Here is a 24673-nt window from a genome sequence, read left to right as displayed (position 1 = left end):
ACCTCCTTTTCCATTACTAAAGGTCATTGCATAAAAGCATAGTAGGAGAAATCAAATGGAATGTCATAATCTCATAAACTATTGTTAATTTCTTTATTTGTTCTTCTAGCATACTTCTTCTAGCAGAAGACCCACCCACATACATACAACATAGAGATAGTGTCTTGATACGTGTGTACATCGTGACATTGGACAATATTGAAAAATATTCTTTTTTTTTTTTGTGGTTTTTTGGCCAGGGCTGGGTTTGAACTCGCCACCTCCGGCATATGGGACCGGCGCCCTACTCCTTGAGCCACAGGCGCCGCCCGAAAAATATTCTTAATTGCTGTCTTTTTTCATATCCTTGTACTGTACTTTATTTTACAAGCTTCTTAAGAGTTGGGTACTCTATCGTAAACCGAAGATCATGGATTTGAACCCCATCCATGCCTCCAAAAAAAAAGAATTGGATACTCAAACTGCTTCCTAATTGGAATAATCCCTGTCACATTCAGTTAGAGGTAGTATATTTTGTAATCTCTATAAAGACAAGGATGTCATATCTACCAGACTAAAGCTCTGGCAATACGACTTTGAAAACAGGGTTTTTTATCCCTCTCCATTTATATGGTAGGTCAGTGACTGCTATAATGTTCTTTGAAGTCAACTTTGATTTCTGGGAGGAAACTTTTTTTTAAAAAAAAAAAGCTCTCCTTTTAGAAGATTAGTACTGTTTTTTTTTTTCCCTTTGGTCTTCCTGACTGTTTTCTATATCTATTCGCTCGTGGCACATAAAATACTCAATAAACTTATCTGTTAAGATGTTAACCCATCTATTAGATCTTAAGCTTCTAGACGACAGGGACAATGTTTTCGTCCTTAAAAAGAATATTTTTCCCACTGGCGGCACCTGTGGCTCAGTGAGTAGGGCGCAGGCCCCATATGCCGAGGGTGGTGGGTTCAAACCTAGCCCCGGCCAAACTGCAACAACAACAAAAAAGCCGGGCGTTGTGGCGGGCGCCTGTAGTCCCAGCTGCTCGGGAGGCTGAGGCAAGAGAATCGCGTAAGCCCAAGAATTAGAGGTTGCTGTGAGCTGTGTGATGTCATGGCACTCTACCCGAGGGCGGTACAGTGAGACTCTGTCTCTACAAAAAAAAAGAATATTTTTCCCAAGTCAAAAGGAGTAAACCCATTATCAACATCTATGTTTGTTTTTTGTTGTTGTTTTGTTTTGTTTTGAGAGAGAGTCTCACTTTGGCACCCTCAGTAGAGTGCCATGGAGTCTTGGTAGAGTGCCATAGCTCACATCAACCTCAAACTTTTGGGCTCAAGCGATTCTCTTGCCTCAGACTCCCAAGTAGCTGGGAGAGTAAGGGACTGGGACATGATTTTTTGTAGAGATACTTTACCTCGGTAATTATGAATCATGTCAATGGAAAAATAACATTTTGATTTGAAAAGGAGTTTCATACAAAAAACTTGTTTGGACTGTATCTATTGAAAAAAGCAAGGTAGGCTAGTATTTATTAGCAATAGAAGCATCAGGAGTGGACTAGAACCAGGTAAGAGTCAGATGAGCTGGGTTTGAATACTGTTGTTGTCCTTCAGTACTTTTGGTCAGTATGCATGATTTTGGACAAGTTAGTTTATGTCTTTCATAAAGACATAAGTGGTGTTGTGATGATCAAATGGCAGAAATAGTCTAAAAAAAGAAAGAAATGTCTTCTTAGAGAAGGTGATGTTACAGTACCATTTGCAGGTAGAGAAGTATTTCAGTCTGTTGTCCTTACGTAATAATTGTGAGCCTGCAGACTGGCAACTGCTTTATATGTGTAATTTACTCTTCAAGAGTAGTCAAGATCTGGTATTTTATATGCAGTGATTTCAGTTCGAGAACTTTAGATATAATCGGTTTCTTTAGAATATTTAGAAGAAAAGGATTTTTAACCTAGAGGCTATTTCTTCTAACAGTAATATTTCTAATTGGTTAAAATAGTTTTTAATATGAAGTTTAGTGAGTTGATTTAAAACAAGTTTTAATTTTACTGGCTATAACCATTCTACTTGCTAAATTATTTCTGGCTGAAAACTTTATTCTTTCTCATTTGCTGAGAATTTTTAATTTAAAACTTATATACATGTACAGGAGTAAGATTATTATAAAATTCTTTTAAGTGCTGAATTTCATGGATAATTATAAAGTCATTTTCCAAATATGGAATATGTTGAATTATAGTCTATGTAATACCTTTTTTTGGATAGAAACAAAAATAAATGGTGAGTTTTGGTTGATCTGTGTTGAGATTAGCAAGCAGTTTTGATGTTTCATTTGACTTTGTTGAGACTAAGGAACATAAATGACGATTTTTGTATTTTTTGTTATAGGGTGTGGGTGTGTATTGTGCTTTTTACATTCATTGAGAGGAATCTTTGCCTGGTATATTTAGGAAAGCATTCATTTTTAATGAATATTGGTAACATGAACTTAATTTAGGTTACTTAAGAATGATTGGGCATCACTGGAATTCAAAATATTATGGTACCAAATACTTTCTCATGGGAATTTGTCTATTCTTGAATAATTAAAAAGTAGAACGCCTTCAGATCTCCCATTCTTGAAAATATGGCATTTATTAGAGAACAAAGGTATTGATAGGATTTCTCAACTGAATTATAGTGATGAAAAGACATCTTTTCTGAATAGGAAGATGGCATTGTATATTGAGATAGTTGTGTTTAGAATTGCTTCTCTCACTACTTATTTTCTCCCTTAGACTTAATTTTTTAAAAAAGATGTTGTCTACATAAGAGATAACTATCACAAAATGAGACTGTGAGGTGGAGGGATTTTTCAGCTCTCTGACCCATATGCTCTGGCACTGTGTCTCACAAGGCTTTCTGTCTTTGTGCATCTGCCAGGTTCTTGCATAATTGCCTTGACAAATGGCATACTCATTAATGCTGTCGTGGGCCTGTGCCAACCTGTGAAAGCCATGTGCCCCAGGCAGCAAAGTCCAGTGCCAAGTTCCTAGTGGTGGTTATAAACCATGCCTTAAATACATCGTTGAGACCACTGATTGACAGTCATTTGAGCTAAAACTTATTTATATTTATCCATGCAAGCCAACATCTGGGAATGGTAAGGGGCTGCTGATGTTTCTGTGCTGCAGACCCTCTTCTGTGTGGGAGCTGCAGTTTCCTGCCTTCAGGGCTCTCCTTTTGTCATTTACATGCCCCAGAATCAATGAGAAAAACATTGTGATGAATCATTCAAGGCTGTTAGGGTGCCCAGGCTAGAAGCAAGGTCATTGTTTACAAGGACCTGGAGCTGGGCTTGCACATTTTAATCTTTAAGACTTTTGTCTGATCTGACCAAGTCTCAGCTATGCTCTTGGCTCCTGTGATTCCTTTGGTTCTGTGGCATTCTATACCCTAAAGTTGTCAGTTTTTCTAAAAACGTCTTTAGTACTGTTATTGGTTCTTCTCAATTCAGAACATGCTCCCTCTGCTTACATATTTTATTTCTTTATTATATTAATGTACATTTCCCTTTTGATCAATATTTATTCATGTCAAATATGTGTGACATGAAACCATTTTAACTGAGCCCAGTTACTATTCTGCCACATAATTAAAATCTAATACATCTGTTAACATACTTTTGTTGATATATCAGAATTAAGGAAAAGGCTGTTTATGGAAGGAGCCAGAATCCTAGGATCATTTCCCAACATGGTGTTCATGGGTAAGAGTCCAAAGGACGCAGGAAAGTTTGAGATTGCTCTGTAAGGAAATCTAGACTTAATAGTGGAGACTTTTTTTTTTTTTTTAGAGACAGAGTCTCACTTTATCGCCCTGGGTAGAGTGCTGTGTTGTCACAGCTCACAGCAACCTCCAACTCCTGGGCTTAGGTGATTCTCTTGCCTCAGCCTCCCGAGTAGCTGGGACTACAGGCGCCCGGCACAATGCCCGGCTATTTTTTGGTTGCAGTTCGGCCGGGGCCAGGTTTGAACCCGCCACCTTCGGTATATGGGGCCGGCGCCTTACCGACTGAGCCACAGGCGTCGCCCCCCCTCATATTTTTTTGTTGCAGTTTGGCCAGGGCCGGGTTCCAACTCGCTACCCTCAGTATATGGGGCCCGCGTCCTACCCACTGAGCCACACGTGTCGCCCAATATTGGGACGCTTAAGGGTTTTCCAGCAGAGAAGTGACATGGTCACTGTGTATTTTTTTTTTTTTTTTTTTATTGTTGGGGATTCATTGAGGGTACAATAAGCCAGGTTACTGATTGCAATTGTTAGGTAAAGTCCCTCTTGCAATCATGTCTTGCCCCCATTCACTGTGTATTTTTGAAGGGCCTCTTTGAGTCCCCAGAGGAAGTAAAGATGAAGGTAGAAAAGCTAAGGGAAGGGACCAGATTGGGGACAAGCTGATAAGAAATACTGGAATTAAGACCAAGGGAAACCTGGGCCCCAAACTCTTATTTACAGTTCCAAAATCTGAAAGACTCTGAAAATCTGGAAGTTTTTTGTAAATGTGGTGCCAAAACTCATTTGGCTGCAAAATCTGAACTGAATTGATTGGACGTGTGAATTGTTTCCTTGCTGGTGCTGGTCATGCTGATCTCTGCTGTTTCTTGATATTTTGTTGTTTTTGAATTTAATTCGAATGTGAAAAACAGTGAGAGGCAGCCTGTGAGTAAAAGTGAAAGGAGGGTCTGGGAGAATCTACCATTTTCATTAGTACAGAAAATAGAGTTATTATAAAACTGATTGTGGTGTGTCTGGGAGTGTCTTGTAGAAGGGGGTACTCCATCATATATAACCTGAAGAAACAGAAAGGCTAGTTATAGAATTTTTACAGCTACAGTGATGACTAAGAACCGCGGAGAATAGGAAAACATTACATAGCCCCAAAAGTGAGGATATTGGCAGAGCATTAACAGCGAGGATTGGACAATGAAGAACTGAAAATATGTCCCTCACTGGTGTATTGGTTATTAAATAAATTATGCATAGAATATACCATTCACAACTGAGTGTCAAAGGTGGGTGTGACTGTTCAGAGACTGGCTGCAGAAATTTAAGAAGCTCCAGAGTATCTGAAGCTTTGCTCTTCAGAAGGTAGCTGAAAAAATCTTATGGATAAATTGCTTTCTTACTTAACAGAAGGAAGCAAGATACCCATAGACACATTTTCCGACCAGTTCAAACAGTATGACTTTGTGCTATGAACACAAGCTCACGAAGGACAAACTGGACTGGCAGAAAAGCAAAATTTATTGATCCTTAATAATGCTGCTCCATTCTTTCTCCTTTTAAATTTCTTTTGAAAAGTAATGTTTTTAGCATTCGGTTTCTCCACAGTGTGACACCTGTAATAGAGCCTGGTGACCAAAGAACTTTTTGTCACTCCAAGAACAAATGTACACTTACAAAAAAAAAAAAAAAAACTTTTCTGCTTTCTGTAGTGAACAGACTCCCAGGGTTCTAAGACCCTCTGAAAGAATTCAGCCTTAATAATGCTACTTATGCAGTTGCTAATGCTTGAAATGAGGATGACAAATCAGTATTAACAAATGCTTGATACTGACTTTGGGTTACAGTGATGTTTGAAAATGAGCCTGCAAAGAAGACATTCAAGGGTTTCATGTCACTAATGAAAAAATTTTATCACATGTCTCTTATGCCAAAAGTTAGTCAACCAGAGTTGTTAATAGGTTGAGTAAATGCTGAACTGAGTAATGATGTACCTCTTTTATGTTCCTTGAATGATGAAGAAATCTCTGGAATGGTATTAAATTCAGATAGGCATGAGGAGAGTAGCAATAATGATGATCACATCATGAATACAGGTGAAAATTCCCCCATAAATCACATAGTGAAAATTGTGCCATCAGTTAATTACTGGCCTTGAACAGTGTGTAATGATAACAGTGAGCAAGAAGAAGCAACCACGTGGACAGAAACCTGTGTTAGAGAGACAGGAGATTGGAATAAGCAGTCTGTCATAGGCCTGGTCCATCACTTGAGAAGAATGTTCTAGGCTCATCATTCGATGTCCACATGATTACTTTGATGAGAGTAACATTGATGAACCCAATTCTCTTAAGATCCTGGAGCAACCCCATGTAATGAGTTGAGTGGATAGCATAGGTTTTAGCTTAGTTTGAAAAGTTTTTTTTTTTTTTTTGTAGAGACAGAGTCTCACTTTATGGCCCTCGGTAGAGTGCCATGGCCTTACACAGCTCACAGCAACCTCCAACTCCTGGGCTTAAGCGATTCTCTTGCCTCAGCCTCCCGAGCAGCTGGGACTACAGGCGCCCGCCACAACGCCCGGCTATTTTTTGGTTGCAGTTTGTCTGGGGCCGGGTTTGAACCCGCCACCCTCGGCATATGGGGCCGGCGCCTTACCGACTGAGCCACAGGCGCCGCCAGTTTGAAAAGTTTTAATGGAACATTTTGTTCTTACTAAAATGTAACATATTAGCTTTAACATATATTAAAGGTTTCTTTTATGGGTATAATTGAGAAACAACTATTTGGAATAGGTTCAGGTATTATCAATTTCCTAGAAAATCTAAATTCTTGGAAAAATAGTATTGAGTGATTGCCATTGTGCTTATGATAGTTGCCTAATAGGGAAAAAATTTAGAAAGCAAGTTAAGTTTTTTTGTATGCCAGGCATTCCATCTACATTGTTATAAAAAACAATTGCTTAGCTGGTCATTGAGCATATTAATTAACCTTTCACAAAGTTGTGTTTACATTGGCATTTATTTTTGATATACCATAGAACCTCCATAGCTGACCACCCCCCTACATCAAGTTGACCTAATTTTCATAGATTGGACATGTATCACATATAATAAGGCCTACTTCCTTATGTTGACCCCATCTGCATGTTACAGTCCCTTGGGGTGGTCAACTTACAGAGATTCAACTATAAGTGGATTTGATACAGGTCATTAAAATGTCTAAAGCTCAACTTGATAGCTTTTAAAATAACTTTTTTTGTAATAATTACACTATTTCAAAATAAAATTTTAATTTAAAATATAATAAAGTTTATTTAGAAAATTTATAAGTATACAAATAAAAAATAGAAAGTAAGTGCCAGGGATAAGCACCATTAAATCTTTCAGTAGTTCTTCCTAGAGTTTCTAAATATAGTATGCATGCGTTTATAGGTAGGTATATATTTATATAGTTAAGATCATATCATACATATAATTTTATATCCTGTTTGTCATTTTATATAGTTATATTATTAAAAGTTTTTGCAGCTGTTATATTTAATGACTACATAATATTTTATTATATGATTCTCCTATAATTTGCCTAATCATTCCTTTGTTATGGACATTTATATTGTTTGTAATTTTTTCTATTATAAATGTTATAGTGAAACTTCTTTGTGCTTATCTTCTGTCTTCACTTACATTATCTTCTTGTGATAAATTGCTGGAAGGGTAATTATACCGTCAAAGGGTATGAACAGTTTTAAAGCTCTTGGTAATGCTGAATTACTTTCTAGAAAGGTTGTGCCAGTAACACTCTCATGAGTAATCTGGGAAAATCCCTGCTTATAGACATTTTCTTTGTATTCATATTAGTCAGCAGGAACAAAGACATACTCTTTAATTGCTCTTTTATGAATAAAAATGAATAGAAGCTGGCCATTACCATTATTTAGTAGAGTAAGATGTGTAACTATGTGTTGACTGAACCAAGCTTTATTTTTTCTTGATAGAAACTGTTTAAGTATTGCTTATGGAGGTTATGGAATGTGTTTGATCACTTTTGTATGGTGATAACCATATGGGGGTCATATTTACTTACCATCGGCCCTTTGCAGTAAGCTAATGCTGCTTTAGGGAAGCGATCATTCCAGTAAAGTTCATGTAACCTACTTAGTTTTTCCTTTACACACAAGAATGAGGGATGCTGAAAGACTGCTAGAAACATTATAAATTTTGTTGATTCTGAAAACAAATATTTATTCAATGTTTTATTCAAGTTATATTGGTAAGGAAAGTTTATGGCATTCTTAGTGTGGCCAAAACCAAAACAAACAGAAGAATCTAAGGGTGATCCATGACCATATAACAGCAGATACATTCTGTAATGCTTCTTCTTAAATATTCTTTCTTGTACAGAAGTTGACTTGACTACGATGCCCACTGTTTGGGCATGCTAGGCAGCTGAATCCCAATAGTAATGATAGATAATATAACAATAGCTATCATTTGTGAGTGCCTATTGTGTTCCTTCAAGATACTGTGTTATGTTATTTATTTCTGAGACAGAATCTCACTCTGTTGGCCAGGCTAGAGTGCCATGGCATCAGCCTAACTTACTGCAACCTCAAACTCCTGGGTTTAAGCAATCCTCCTGCCTCAGCCTCCTCAGTAGCTGGGACTATAGGCACGTAACACAACACCTGGCTAATTTTTCTATTTTTAGTAGAGACAGGGATTTCACTCTTGCATAGGCTGGTCTTGAACTCCTGAGTTCAAGAGATCTGCCACCTCATCCTCCCAGAGTGTTAGGATTATAGGTGTGAACTACTAAGCCCAACCTGTGTTATGTTTTTTTACATTTATTGTTATTTAACACTCTTTTTTTTTTGTTCTTTTCTTTTCTATTTTTTTTTTCGAGACAAGGTCTCAAGCTGTCACCCTCGGTAGAGTGCTGTGGAATCATAGCTCACAGTAACATCCAACTCTTGGGCTCAAGTGATCCTCTTGCCTGAGTTTTTCTATTTTTTAGTAGAGACAAGGTCTCTCTTTTTGCTCAGACTGTAATTAATATTCTTATTGTCAAGGCAAAATACATGTTATTTTCATGTTGAAAAATATAGGGAAAGTTCCCGAGAGTGAAAGTAAGCAATTTACAGAGCCACAGAGCTTATAGTAGCTGAGAGAGGGCTTGTTGGCTTATTGACTTGGACTTAATGGACTCCAGCACCCTTGCCCTTCCCACTGCATCACACAATCTCTAAATAGTGGATGCCAAGACTGGCCAAAAAGTGGAGGTTGAGACTCAGCAGTGGTATTAATGATGCTGTAAAAACACTCTGACATGGCAAAAATATGGAAGTTATGAAAACACCACTCACCTCCCCATGGATAAAGGAGGTAGCATTTCCTTCCTGATGTCTGAGTGGTCTGGCTTGCCTTTCTCCTCATCTTGCTGTCATAACCTTTGTTGTTTGAGTTCCTTCAGTGTGTTAGGTAACTTCAGTACGTGTAGTGGAAGTTGCTGCTGTCTTACGGTGTGCCTTCTATGCCCAGTGCTGTTCTAAGGGTGTATATCTACTCACTATGTCCTCACAGTGGCCCAGTAGGGTCCACTTACTGGTTTGAAGGTGACAAAACTGAGGTTTCTGTGTTAGTGATTGGTGGAGTCAGCAAGAATGGATGGTAGTAGGCTGAAACAGAAAGAACATTTATCTGGGCTCAATTATTGCTTCTGACCGTGATTTACTACATATCCTTGGGAATAATTGTTAATTTATGACTTGCTTTCCCTATCTATAAAAGATAAGCTTTGGACTAAATGATTTGGGGTTCTTTCTAGTTCTTTAATTTTTTTTATTCTTCCGAAGACATAATATTTCCTATATATAAAAGTGGGAATCTACATACAATTTTAGAAGATAGTTTATATGTGAAGCAGTTTTGATTGTTTCGGGAATAGAATTCCCAGTTTACTTATTTGAGGGTCCATATCTGCCCCGTCTAATATGGTGGCTACTAGTCACATGTGATAATTTAAATTAAAATTTAGTAAAATTAAATACAATTAAAATTTAAGTTCTTCAATCACATTGGCCACATTTCAAATGTCACATTTGACTCAATAGCCACATGTAGCTGGTGTGGTCACCATATTGGGCAGTGCAGATATGTTAACATTTCTGTCCTTGCAGAAAGTTGGAAAAAATACAGTAGAACCTCCGTAGTCAACCACCTCTCTACATTTTCCACCTCCTTTAGTTGACCTAAAGTCGGCCTACTTTTCATAGGCCGAACATGCACCACATGTACATATGAGAACAACAGGCCTAGTTCCTGATGATGGCCACCTCCGTATGTTGACCAGTTTGTTACAGTCTCTTAAGTGGTCAACTTACAGGGGTTCTACTGTGGGTTGGAAAAGGTTATCCAGTATGTGATTGAAGTGTACTGCTGAAGGTATGTTAGCATTTTCTCTTCCTGCCCTTTAGTTACCATGTCTGTTTTTCAGGAAAACAGTTTTTAGGAAAACAGGTTTCAGGAAAAACTGTCCTAAGGACAGTGCTTTTGACACTTGAAGGAAATGAACATTAGCCTCACTTTCCTAAGGGTTTCACAATGTCAAAAAGGTAATAAATTTGCTATATAATTTTGCTTTGAAAGTAATTACTGTAAAGAACTTCAGTTTGGGTTGATGAAACGTTTTGGAAGTGGATGGTGGCAAGGGTCGTACAACAGTGTGAATGTACTTAGTGTCACTAACTGGCACACTTAAAAATAGTTACAGTGGTAAGTTTTATATTATGTCTGTTAGCCACACAAAAAATAATCATTCTGACAGGAAAAAGAATGTCAGAATACAGTTGAAGAGTACATTGTCTTCTATTTTAGGAGGAAGTTTAGAGGATTGAATTCTTCCACAGGTTCTGTGATGAAGGTTAGCATGTGGGACACCTTTTTTGTGGTGTCGATCTTAGTGGTCAAAGGGGGAAAAGGACGGGTGGAGGGAGAAGTTGATCTTCAGTGAAGATCTTAGCCAATTTGCTTCAGGGCCTGTGAGGCAGGCTGTCCTGAGTTCACCTTTGCAGTGGTGGTGGGCTGTTCCCACATCATGTGTTACTTTGAGCAGACAGGTTTCTTCAGGTGTGTCTGTCCTCGAAAAAGGCTGAGGCCTTAGGAGCATCTCCTGCAGCATTCCCACTGATCACATGGACAAGTTCTTCATTCCTGAGAGGGATTCAGGTGGTATAGCGTGGTCAGCCATGGTGACTTAACATGAAGCCAGAAATCTGTTTTCTAACAGCCCGCGTTATATAGATAGCGGACTAGAAAGTAAGAGAGAAAGGGCTCTTGTAGTCTTGGGTCATTCATATAGCCACCAATATCCAAGAACAGAAGAAAGGTCAGGTTCTACTTAGACTTTTCATTTCTTTTCAAGTGTGTGTTAATTATTTATAATTCGTCTTTTTGTATTAATGTGAAGTTATATAATTGCTACAAGTTAATTGTAATTTAGAGAGTCATAATAACTTTTTAAGTCTTGTGATCTTTATTTTGTCAGAGTAGCCTAAATTTATGTGCTGTGTCTGCATATGTTACATCAGTGGTTCTCAACCTTCCTAATGCTTGTGGCCCTTTAATATAGTTCCTGTGGGTCGTGACACATAGGTTGAGAACTGCTGTATTAGATGATGGGGTGAATTAGCCCATACTTTACAGTAGGAGAAATATCACCCTTTATTTCATTGCCATCATCAACAACAATAGTTAAGCACTTTTTTATAGGACTCTGAGGCCCTTACTCTAAGGGCAGTAGTATAATTTTTGCCTCCTTCTGACTTTTGTGGGGAAATTTATCCAGAAAAAAGATCAGCACAAACTTACCTGAATAGCCTTTTTAAGAGTCTTGGCTCATTCCAACTATCTCAAAATGTCCTTGTAAATTCTAAGAAAAAAAGTTCATTATATGTTTTAGTAATGTTGACTTATACCTAATCTATTATTATTTTAAAGTTGTGATTCAGTGAAAAATACATAGCATTTCTCATATGGTTAATGTGTGACATTTTAGTACTCACTTTATAGGACTACAACATTCTTCCAGCAATTATAGAGACCCTTATTTACACTTTTGTTTTTGTGACTTTTTTGACTGTGTCTTATTTCTTGTATTAGGGGCCTTATAGCAGAGTGGAAAGAATACAGGATTTTAAAATTAAGAGACAAGGGACTTGAGGTCTATGTTTTTTGTCTATGGGAACTGAGTCATGCCACTTAGGAACCAGCATTTCTTTGTGGATTATGAATAATTATGTGCACCTCAGGAGATATTTCAGGAATCAGTAAGAAAATGCATGTGAAATTTTTTTATGGAATGTAAAGAACCCTTGTTATTGGGATTATTTTTCCAACATTAACTTATTGATGATGGGTGCTGAGGGCCCAGGGCTGGTTTAAATTAACTAAGATTAAGCTGGGCCAGGAAGGATAGATCAGTCCAAGCAGGGACAGATCAACTTCTGGTACTACTAAACCCTTAGTGATCTGAACCCACAGTACCCATGGTTGCTGACTTCCCTGGACCCCTTGCAGAATATATATTAGTTTTTTGTTGTTTTGCTTTGTTTTTAAAAGCTGTGTCCTTTGAGTCTATCTAGAAAGTCTTTTAGGGACTGCTATCTGCTGTTGGGTTATTCTGGATGACAGGCCACCAATTAATGTACTTCTTTGTGGCTGACTCATGAAGTCTCAGAACCACATCAGTCATTCCTGTTCTTTTAGTGTTTCCATATGCATATCGAATTCATGCTTTCTCTAAACCTACTTCCCTTTTCCTTTTCAAATTCCTTATATTATTTCTAATTTTTTTCTATTAATAACTCCTAAATGATTTCTGTTAATTTTATATATTATACCATCCAGGGACTCCTATTTAATATTCATAACTTCTCATTCTAAGCTAGAGCATTGCTCTTTGGGGAAAAAACCACATTTACTTGGTGAATATTAAGATTGTACAGAATGTTTTTCTTCATAAATCTAAAGCTTTTCTAGGGAAATCGGGCCCATCTGTTAAAATTTTCCTCAACTTTCCTTGCTTTAGTTTTAGAAGTTTGTAAGACTTGTATCCAGCTTTTGTATCTGCCCCTTTGTTTTCACGTATTCCATTCACCCAACCATTGAAATTACCGTGTTGATCATCTTATTAAATAGATCTCTTTTCTTTTTTGGTTTGAAGATGTGAATTGTTTTTTTTTTCTTATTTATTTTTTAATTGACAAATAAAAATTATATATGTTTATCATGTACAATATGATACATTAAATATGTATACATTATTGAATGGCTAAATTGAGCTAAAATGTCCATTACTTCACATACCTTTTTTTTTTTTTAGACAGAGTCTCACTATGTTGCCCTTGGTAGAATGCCATGGCATCACAGCTCACGGAAACCTCAAACTGTTGGGCATAAGCCATTCTCTTGCCTCAGCCTCCCAGTAGCTGGGACTACAGGTGCCTGCCACAATGCCCAGCTACTTTTTTTTTTTTTTATTGTTAAATCATAGCTGTGTACATTAGTGCAATCGCCTGTACCCATTCTAAGATGCACCATAGGTGTGGTCCCACCCATTACCCTCCCTTCACCAAAACCTCCCCCCTCCCTTCTCCTTCCTTGGCCCTTTCCCCATAGTCTTGTGCTATAGTTGGGTTATAGTCTTCACGTGAAAGCTATAATTTAGCTTCATAGTAGGGCTGAGTACATTGGATACTTTTTCTTCCATTCCTGAGATACTTTGCTAAGAAGAATATGTTCCAGCTCCATCCATGTAAACATGAAAGAGGTAAAGTCTCCATCTTTCTTTAAGGCTGCATAATATTCCATGGTATACATGTACCACAATTTGCTAGCCCATTCGTGGGTCAACGGGCACTTGGGCTTCTTCCATGACTTAGCAATTATGAATTGGGCTGCAATAAACATTCTGGTACAGATGTCTTTGTTATATTGTGACTTTTGGTATTCTGGGTATAAACCTAGTAAAGGAATTATAGGATCGAATGGCAGGTCTATTTTTAGGTCTCTAAGTATTCTCCAAACATCCTTCCAGAAGGAATGTAGTAGTGTGCATTCCCACCAGCAGTGTAGAAGTGTGCCCTTTCCTCCACATCCACGCCAACATTTCTGGTTTTGGGATTTTGTTATGTGGGCTACTCTTACTGGGGTTAGGTGATATCTCAGAGTAGTTTTGATTTGCATTTCTCTGATGATAAAGGATGATGAGCTTTTTTTCATGTGTTTATAGATCTTGCGTCGGTCTTCTTTAGAGAAGTTTCTCTTCAAGTCCCTTGCCCACCCTGAGATGGGGTCACGTGTTGTAGTTGTCATAGTTCTTTAGTAGGCTCGGGCCAGGTTTGAACCCATCAGCCCTGGTGCATGTGGCTGGCGCCCTAACCACTGTGCTACAGGTGCCAAGCCCATACTTAACATTTTTTATGGTGAGAATATTTAAAATGTACTCTATTTGCAATTTTCAAGCATACAGTAATACATTGTTACTAATTCTTTTCACCACCTTGTACAACAGCTGGATACCTCCTATCTAATTGAAACTTTCGACTGATGTCTTCACAACCCCTTCCTCCACAAATCCTGGCAACCACTATTGGACTCTATATTTCTGTGAGTTGAGTTCAGCCTTTTTAGATTCCATATATAAGTGAGATCATGCAGTATTTGCCTTTCTGTGCCTGGGTTGTCCATGTTGTCTCAACTGTTAGGATTTTCTTTTTAAAGCCTGTATACTAGTTATGCTAATTCCATTGCACACATGTATCACATTTTCTTTATCCAGTTATCCATTGATGGACGCTTAGATTGGTTCCATATCTTGGGGATTGTGAACAGTGCTGCTGCAGCCGTGTGAGTGCAGGTATCTCTGACAAACTGATTGCATTTTCTTTGTGTGTGTATATGTCTATACTCAGAAGGGGAATGGCTGGATCATATGGTAGTTCTATTTTTAGTTTTTTGAGGAAACTCCATATTGTTTCCATAATGTTTGTACTTATTTTCATTTCTAGCAACAGTGTGGAAGAGTTCCTCTTTTTCCACATGTAGTCTAGCCTTTGTTATTTTTTCTCTTTTTAGTAGTAGCCATTCTAATAGGTGTGAAGTGATGTCTCATTGTGGCTTTGATTTGTATTTTTCTGATGATTCGTGATTTTGAGGATTTTTTCATATACCTGTGGCCATTTGTATGTTTCCTGAGAGCCGTCTATTGAGATCCTTTGCCCATTTTTTTTAATTGAGTTATTTTCTTTTGAGCTGAGTTCCTTACGTATTTTGGATACTAAAAATCCCTTTCTGATCCTGTGTCAGACCTTGTACAACTTAGTGATTTTCTTGCTCTACTCAGATGTTGGAAGACATCTGACAAATTTTTTTGTGCCTCTCATTCCATGACAGGAGATTAGTGACAATGCTGAGTACATTCTTTGGCACAGTTTATCACTGGTTATAGGAAGAAACAGCCTGTCCACCTTAAAAACCGGCAGTTATTTTAGAGTACACAGAAAGTTTATAGGAAGAATGGACCGAGCTGATCACTACTTGGATGTTACGGATTTACAAGGATCCTACAAATGGTGGAAAAAATTATTCTTTTGGCTGATGGAAGTTGCAGTTGTGAACAACTACATCCTTTACTCATTGGATAAGAAGGAGAGTGAAGAAAAAGGGCAGACACACCTTTCTTATAGGAGAAATCTCATCACTCATCTTGTGAACAACGTGAGGAACAGACATTCCAGGAAGAGGGGAAGGCCATCATCTTCTGACACTGAGGACAGCTAAACGGGAAGATACATTTTATAATGCAAAATGAAAAAAAAAATCAAGCAAGTATTGCATGGTTTGCAGCAGAAGAAATGAGAAAGGCGACAGGAAAGAAACCATTTTCTATTGTGAGACGTGCAAGTGGAAGCCTGGACTTCACCTGGAGCTTGCTTCAAGAAGTGTCACATTCAAAACACTTTAATTATTTTATGTAACCTAAAATAGTTAATAAAATCATCAAGTGGGTTCGTATTTATTTTACTCTTTTAAAATTGTAGGGTAATTACAAGTAATCCATCAACGTCTTTCCCACCCAGAATAAATAAGAGCAGGAGAGTATGCGGGTAGCAGAAAAATTGGATTGGAAAGGGATTTTAACTCCTTATCAGATGTGTGGTTCACACGTACTTTCTCCCATTTCATAGGTTGTCTTTTCACTCAGGTGATTACGTTTTTACTTTTGCTGCCCTTACCAGAAATGAGCAATTGACCTTCCTTTCATTTTCTTTGTCTTTCTCTTCTCTCCTTTTCTACCTAGTATCAAATATAGTGCTAAGTCCTGGATGTACAAAGATGAGAAAGAGAGAGAGAGAGAGATAGAGAGAGAGAGAGAGAGAGAGAGAGAGAGAGAGAGAGAGAGAGAGAGAGAGAGTTAGTTCTACTTTCAAAAACCACATAGTCTAACAAGAAGCCATACCGTAGCACTATGGCTTGCTAAGCATTGTCCATAGAATGGTATTCGGTTCATAAATGGCTTTGATTTCCTTCTAGGAATTTCTTTCCCTGACATCTGTAACACAGTGCCCTTCAGTTTTTTTCTGTCTCACTCTTTTTTCTTTTCTTTCTTAATATGGGGGTACAAATGATTAGGTTATACTGGTTGCATTTATGAGTAAAGTTCAAGTTGTAGTTGAGCCCTGCATGCCCTTCTATTATGCCCGTTAGCTGAGAGGTACCAATCACCATCCCCAACCCTCTCCTCCTTTTCCCTCCCCTCCCCCCACTTGAATTTAATTATGTTTTTCTCTCATGTGGGGATGTAGTTTTATCTACTGGTTTTATATTAGTATTGTGTACATTGGATACTTGCTTTCCCATTGTGATACTTTACTAAGATTAATGTTCTTCAACTCCATTCAGGAAAATACAAAAGATGTAAAGTCTCCATCTTTTTTTTATGGCTGAATAGTATACCGTGGTATACATATGCCACAGTTTATTAATCCATTCATGAGTTGATGGTCTCTTAGGTTGTTTTTATATCTTGGGGACTGTGAATTGAGCTATGATGAACATTCTAGTGCAAAGGTCCTTATGGTAAAATGAGTTTTTTTCTTCTGGTTAGATACCTAGTAATGAGATTGTGGGATCAAATGGAAGGTCATTCTTAGCTCTTTGAGGATTCTCCATATTTCTTTCCATAGTGACTGTATTAATTTGCAATCCCACAAACAGTGTAAAGGTGTTCTCTCCACATCCCTGCCAGCGTCTGCAGCTTTGGGACTTTGTGATGTGGGCCATTCTCATGGGGTTAGTGATATCTCAGGTGATTTGATTTGCATTTCTCTGATGATTAGGATGATGAGCATTTTTTCATATGTTTGTTGGCTATTTGTCTACATCAGAGAAGGTTCTGTTCATAGAATTGTTCGCTCTTTTCTGTTGATTAGTTTGAATTCTCTCTCGATTGTAGTTATCAGCCTTTGTCAGATTCGTAACATGCAATTATCTTCTCCCATTCTGAAGGTTGTCTGTTTGCTTTAGTTGTACACTTGGATGTACAGAGGCTTTTTAGTTTGATCATGTCTTACTCATTTATTTTTCATTGCTACTATTGCCAAGGGGGTTCTTCTTCATAAAATCTTCTCCTAGGCCAAAATCTCTTTTGTTAAGAGTTTTTCCCATACTTTTCTTCTAGACTTTTTTTTTTTTTTTTTTTTGTAGAGACAGAGTCTCACTTTATCACCCTCGGTAGAGTGCCGTGGCCTCACACAGCTCACAGCAACCTCCAACTCCTGGGCTTAAGCGATTCTCCTGCCTCAGCCTCCCGAGCAGCTGGGACTACAGGCGCCCGCCACAACGCCTGGCTACTTCTAGACTTTTTATTGTTTCATGTCTGAAATTTAAATATTTTATTCAGCGAGAGTCAATTTTTGTCAGTTTTAGTCTTTGACATGTGGCTAACCAGTTCTCCCAGCACCATTTATTAAATAATGATTCTTTTCCCTAGTATATACTTTTGTTTGGTTTATCGAAGCTCAGATAGTGATAAATGGCTGGGTTCATCTGTAGGTTCTCAATTCGATTCCATAGATCTATATATCTCTATTTTTGTGCCAGTACCATTCTGTTTTGATCACTGTAGACCCGTGGTGTAATCTGAAGTCTGGTAACATGATACCTCTAGATTTATCTTTATTTCCTAAAATTGCATTGGCTATTTGGGTTTTTTTTCCTAATTCTATATGAAAAGATGTAAAGTTCTTCAAAGCATGACGTTGGAGCTTTAAAGGGGAAGTGGAGTAAATCTGTAGATTGATGTGGGTAGTATGGACATTATAACAGTGCTGATCCTTCTCAGCCATGAGCACAGTACGTTCTTCATTGGTTACTGTCTCCTGCTGTTTCTTTTTCGGGGTTGTAGTTCTCTCTGTAAAGATCCTTCACAGAGAATATGCCCTTGTTAGGTATATTCCTAGGTACTTGATTTTCTTTGAAACTACTATGAAGGGTATTGTATCTTTTTTTTTTTAAGACAGAGTCTCATTCTGTCACCCTGGGGTTGAGTGCTCATTCTGTCACCCTGGGGTTGAGTGCTGTGGCATGATCTTAGCTCTCAGCAACCTCAAACTCTTGAGCTGTAGCAATCCTCCTGTCTCGGCCTCCCATGTAGCTGGTCTATAAGCGCCTGCCACAATGCCTGGCTAGTTTTTAAAATTTTTGGTAGAAATGAGGTCTTGCTCTTACTCAGGCTGGTATCGAATTCCTGAGCTTCAGTAATCCACCTGCCTCAGCCTCTCAGCTGCTAAGATTATAGGTATGAGCGACGGTGTGTGGCTGGGTATTATGTCTTTGATTTGATTCTCAGCTTGACTGTTATTGAAGTATATGAAGGCTACTGATTTATGGACATGGATTTTCTATCCTGAGATGTTACTATGTAACATGATCTGTGTCACTGTTTATATACTCTTGTCTTAATGGTAGTAATTTCCAAATGCTCTTTCACCCGTTTCTTTTTTTTCTTTTATCTTTCCTACTATGCATTCTTAGACCCATGTGACATTAACTCTTACCTCTATACAAATTTCTTCCAAGCTCTACATGTCTGGAGCTAACCTCTTACCTCATTTCCAAACTATACCCTGAATTGTCTGTCTCATAGAAATTATAACATGGCTATCTCATCCATACTTTACTTACTTATGCCTTACTTATGCAGGTTTCCTCCTGCAACCACACGCACAGAGAAAATGATCTGAACAAACAAGCAAATAAATAGATAGTCCGAGTTCCGTATCTCAGGGAATAACTTTATTTTCTGCTACCTGGTCTCTAGAAATCTCTGGGCAACTTTTAACTCTTAACTTAACTCATCTTGTTACCTACTAACTTGGCAGTGAGTTAAATATCCTATGAACAGGGTATAGTTTAATCTTTGACTATGAGGTAGGCATTACTTTAGGTCCAGAGGATGATATACAGCTTCTAGGAGGTCTGTTTAGGATCAGATCCCATTTGGGTGTCTCTGCAAAGTCTGGTGCCTATTGCCTATTGTATTATATATACTTCAAATCCATCATATTCCTATTAGTACTTTTGCTACTTTGTGTGGCTCTACAATCTACATATATTTATGACTATGATGGTTTTATTAATAGCATAGAAGACATTTTCAGTGGGTTAAACTGAAGCAGGGCTCAGCAAACCTTTTTCATAAAGGACCAGATAGTGAGTATTCTAGACTTTATGGGCCAGACATTCTGTGGAAACCATCCATTCCTGCTTTTGTAGTGAGAAAGCCACCACAGATGGTAAGTAAGCCAATGATTATTACTGCGTCCCCTCGAACTTCATTTATAAAATAAAAACAGGCCGTGGACAGACTTGGTCCTTGAGTCTGTAGTTAAATGTTTATTTCGTTTTCACCACATAAGCTAATGTATTTTATTCAATTTATTTATTCATGCATTCATTTCTGCATTTGAAATGCATTGATGTGTAATCTAAATTACTCAGATAAAAGAGAAATTAAGGAAGGTGATTGAAGAGAGATAATTTGATTTTAACAGTCTTGGATCTTTGAGAAATACAGATGACTCTTGAACAACTTAGAGGTTGGGATGCTGACCCCCCCATTAGTTAAAAATCCTTATATAACTTTTGGTTCCCCCCAAATTTAACTACTTTGAGCGTAAACCTTATTGATAACACAAATAGTCAATATAGTTTGTATAGTATCTGTATTACATCCTGTAGAAAAGAAAATGTCATTAAAATCATAAGGGACAAAAGTAGTATCTACTATTCATGAAGTGGAAGCGGATCATCGTAAAGGCCTTTATCCCCATCGTCTTCATGTTGTATGGGCTAAGGAGGAGAAGAAGAGGAGGGGTGGCCTTGCTGTCTTGGGGGGCAGAGGCAGAAGAAGTAGAGGTGGAAGGGGTGGCCGCAGGGGCAGGCACACTCGGGGCAACTTATTTATTTATTTAATTTTTTATTTTGAGACAGAGTCTCAAGCTTTTGCCCTGGGTAAAGTGCCATGGCATCACTGCTCACAGCAACCTCAAACTCTTGGGCTTAAGCGATCCTCTTGCCTCAGCCTCCCAAGTAGCTGGGACTACAGGCGCCCGCCACAATGCCCAGCTATTTTTTGGTTGCAGCCGTCATTGTTGTTCGGCGAGCCCAGGCTGGATTCGAACCCACCAGCTCAGGTGTATGTGTCTGGTACCTTAGCCGCTTGAGCTACAGGCACTGAGCCAGGGCAATGTATTTTGAAAAAAAGCTGCATATGAGTAGATCTTCACTGTTCAAACCTATATTGTTCAAGGGTCAACTGTACTTAAGGGTCTGATCTTTATCTCATGGCTTGGCATATGAAATGGTGCAAGTTACATGATCTGTTTGAGCTTTATTTTCCTTGGCAATAAAATTGTGATAATAGTAATACCTCACAGAGTTGTTGAAAGGTTGAAATGGAGGAACACTGTCCCATAGGCATATGACTGTTACTAGTGTTATCTTCCTGGGATTTTTATATATCTCCAGATGAAGTGTTTCTTATAGTGAAATTTGACAATAAGAAAGGCTGAGGGGGGGCAGCGCCTGTGGCTCAGTGGGTAGGGTGCCGGCTCTATATACCGAGGGTGACAGGTTCAAACCCAGCCCGGGTCAAACTGCAACAACAAAAAAAAAAGCTGGGTGTTGTGGCGGGTGCCTGTAGTCCCAGCGACTCAAGAGGATGAGGCAAGAGAATCACCTAAGCCCAGGAGCTGGAGGTCGCTGTGAGCTGTGACGCCATGGCACTCTACCGAGGGTGATAAAGTGAGACTCTGTCTCTAAAAAAAAAGAAAGGCAGAAGGAAAGGGATTTGCTCCTTAGGTAGGTGTGAGAAAGCTATCCGTGTCATTTATCTCTCTCTGTAAAAGATGACAAAAGAAAGGATAGGTACTGGTTTGAGGGGGCGGAGAACAACAGTGGAGAATATAAGCAGGGCTGAGCTGAGAGACCAAAGGACCTGAAAACAGGGACAGGAAAAATAAACTTGGATGGGTGCACTGGGGATTGTGTGAGAACAAGGAAGGGACATGAGGATGGGGCACATCTGTGGGAACAAAGGCTAAAAGGGACTTTGAGTGTGAGGAGCTAGAAACCAGGAAGCAAGAGTAGTCAGCAGTCCACAGATAACTGCATCAAAGCACCCTTCCCAGAACAATTCTGAACTTGGTATAACAGCATATGTCTTTGGAAGGAAGAAATGCTTTCTTGTGTTTTGTTGAGGGTGCTGAATTGGGTAGCTAACAACCCAGCAGTATGACTTTGTGCTGTGATGTGTAAGGCAGGCTGTACAAGCATATTTAACGTTCAGATCCACTGCAGCGACAAACCACTGAACAATGGAGATGGGAAGATGTGTTCCAGTTGCAGCTCAGCCAAAAGTTCTTTTGAAGCAGCTCTGACAAAATAGCTCCATAAGTGAATAAATCCAGAGAGTTCCTACGTGTCTTTGGAAACTTCTCACGTGATGACAATCTCAGACAATAGGGCTGTGCACAGGCTTGTCAGAAACAGTCACACACAGTACAGTTTAACTTGGAGCTAGATATCCTCAGTTCCTAATTTTGAATCAAGTGAATCGTGCTGCTCAGGTACAAAGTAGCTACACTTCTGATGGTCACTTGGAACAATAGAATTCTCTTCTAACATCTTAATGTCATGAAATTATGTATTTTCTTGGTATGGTTGTGTGGCCTTGAAGTAAAATAACCATATAGTGGTATGCTTCAAAGTTAGCCTAATAGAAAAAAATTCCAAATTTTAGAAGATGGATTTGTGGGATTTAAGTTTGTGAACTTAAATTATGTACGAACATTAGGATTTGACGTGTAGTGACTGATTACTGAGACTGCTCAGTGATTTTAAGACTGGCTTTTGCATTAGTGTGGAGGAACGCTGCGTGAGTGGTCTGGAATCCTTTGCTGTTGTCTTGACTCTTTACTACTAAGCTTTGAGTTTGGTCTGCTATACCTGAGCCTGGGTCACCTCATTTGTGACAGGAATGGTGTAGACTATTACTGAGGTGATCTAGTTACTAGCTGAGGTGACTTTCATTTGTGAAATTTGGTGATCTTATTAAATTCTAGGCAGTTTTTCTTTTTAAAAAAACACTGGGTCAGTGTTCTGTCTTCTGTTCTTTCCCCAGGAAGCATAATCCTGTGCCTGGTCTGTTTCGGGAGTGCACTAGAAATTTGCGATTTTACAAAACAAAGACGTAATTGAGAGGATGCTACAATGCTATTAAGTTTAAATGACAATGACCAGATGTCAAGATAGGAAAGATTTATATTTGTAAAAATAGTGTCAGCCGTCTGTTGATATAGTCTGTCACTTTCTATCACATTTCCTTAAGTTTTCTATTTTTAATTTTTTAAATATTAAAGATAACCACCACCTAAAATGGTGTATTTTATTCAAAATGTTTTTTTAAAGAGTATTATCAATGTCATTCTGTGATCTAGTGAATTAATCTAGAAGTCATGCTCTGCCAAGGATAAGCAGAACTCGATAGTTACGAGGACAAAAGCCAAAATGTAAAGAAAGGATGCCTATTGAAAATATCTTCTCTTTTATTATCCGTCAGAGGCCCTTACTGGGGTCCAAACAAGTCCTGTATTTTAGGTTATCTCTCTAATGTTTTTTGGTTTTAGAGTGTAGAAGTTGTCACATTTAAAGTTTTGTTCCACATCAGGAGTTCCAAGCAGTGTGATAAAGGACTTTTTATACAACGCCAAGAATCTAAATTACAAAGGAAGGACGATTAGACATTAGGGACCAAAAAGTGACTTTCAAGCATCTTTCAATTTCATTTAGTAAACACGAAGCCTCTGTCGGCAGATTTTTGAAATTGTATCTTCCAGCTATGTGGAGGTGGTGGTGGGAGAAACACATATCTCAGTAGGACAGTGGGGAGTTTCTGGGAGATACAGAGGAAGTATTTGTTTTCCACAGAGTGAAACTTGACTTGTGCTTTGCCTGTGTGCTCTCTCCAGAATCTGCGAGAAGTCTCTATAATGGTTGCTTCAGCCCTCAGGAGAGTCTCCTGTGCCTGTGTCTACCTGGTGAGCAAGGCCAGTCACGTGTCCCGAGGCCGTCAGCATCAGACCTGGGGCTGGAGGCCTGCTGCTTCTGATCTTGCTGCTCCAGGAGCTCCTGGAGGTGTGGTGGAGCTGCTGGGCAAGTCCTACCCTCAGGATGACCACACCAATCTCAGCCGGAAGGTCCTCTCCAAGGTAGGCAGGAATCTGCACAACCAGCAGCACCACCCTCTGTGGCTGATCAAGGAGAGGGTGAAGGAGCACTTTTACAAGCACTACGTGGGCCGCTTCGGGACTCCACTTTTCTCAGTCTACGACAACCTTTCTCCAGTGGTTACTACCTGGCAGAACTTTGACAGCCTGCTCATCCCAGTTGACCACCCCAGTAGGAAGAAGGGGGACAACTATTACCTAAATCAGACCCACATGCTGAGAGCGCACACGTCAGCACATCAGTGGGACTTGCTGCACGCAGGCCTGGACGCCTTCCTGGTGGTGGGCGATGTCTACAGGCGCGACCAGATTGACGCCCAGCACTACCCTGTTTTCCACCAGCTGGAAGCTGTCCGGCTCTTCTCCAAGCACGAGGTGAGTCGTCAGACATTTCTCTCAGCTGAAGGACATCAAGGAAGTTTTGGGTTCAGGTCACTAAAGTTTATCTTAGCGAAGCGGATATAGTCATCCTTACTTGAACTTATTTTGCTTTGGTGAATCCATCTTTAATGATGTCCTTTGTACAGGCCTGCTTTAGTATTTTTTGATTGATTTGTTGTGTTAGTAACTACAGAAATCAGCAGGCCCTTGTTTTCAATCGTCTGTCCTTAACCTTTCTCTCAGTGCTGACCTTTTTTTGGGTCACTTCTCATGAATGTGGCTCAAATTCACCCTTATTTCAGGATAGCTGAAGAGGCAATACTGAAACCTGTGGTCAGCTTATTCCAGTTCTCACTTAGCAGAAGTTAATTATGTTTTCATGCTGTTAGAGATTAATGAATTTCTTATATACCTTGGGAGACTGCCGATTTATTGGCTTGGACTGTAAACTGTGTTCTTGTCCCTAAGCTCTTCCTCACCTTCCCCTGCTTTGCAGGCTTATATGGGATGTCTCAATTGTTACTGTTCTTGAAGTCTAAGTTTAGATGTATAGAGCCTTTTTAATCAGGGAATCTGATACTCTGGCCATTCTCAAACACACGCGAATCTTTGCATCTTTCATATAATTAGATCCAATATATTATGTGCATCTTTTTTTTTGGTAAATTATGAAAATCCCCAGAGCTTGATTCCATTTCCTAAAAA

The 24673-nt window shown here is 38.9% G+C and overlaps 1 protein-coding gene across 5 annotated transcripts in view; it reads left to right on the top strand.

Annotated features, from left to right (window-relative positions):
• Positions 1–24673, top strand: part of FARS2 (phenylalanyl-tRNA synthetase 2, mitochondrial) — a 523237-nt gene that overhangs the window by 94768 nt on the left and 403796 nt on the right. For all 5 annotated transcript variants that reach the window (XM_053602315.1, XM_053602317.1, XM_053602313.1 and 2 more), the window contains one exon: positions 23330–23962. In XM_053602315.1, the coding sequence (XP_053458290.1) occupies positions 23351–23962 (612 nt within the window). In that variant the 5' untranslated portion in view covers positions 23330–23350. The remainder of the gene's footprint in view (positions 1–23329; positions 23963–24673) is intronic.

Source organism: Nycticebus coucang, chromosome 9 (assembly GCF_027406575.1).
Source record: "Nycticebus coucang isolate mNycCou1 chromosome 9, mNycCou1.pri, whole genome shotgun sequence".
NCBI lineage: Eukaryota > Metazoa > Chordata > Mammalia > Primates > Lorisidae > Nycticebus > Nycticebus coucang.
This window is presented reverse-complemented; position numbering and strand designations above follow the sequence as displayed.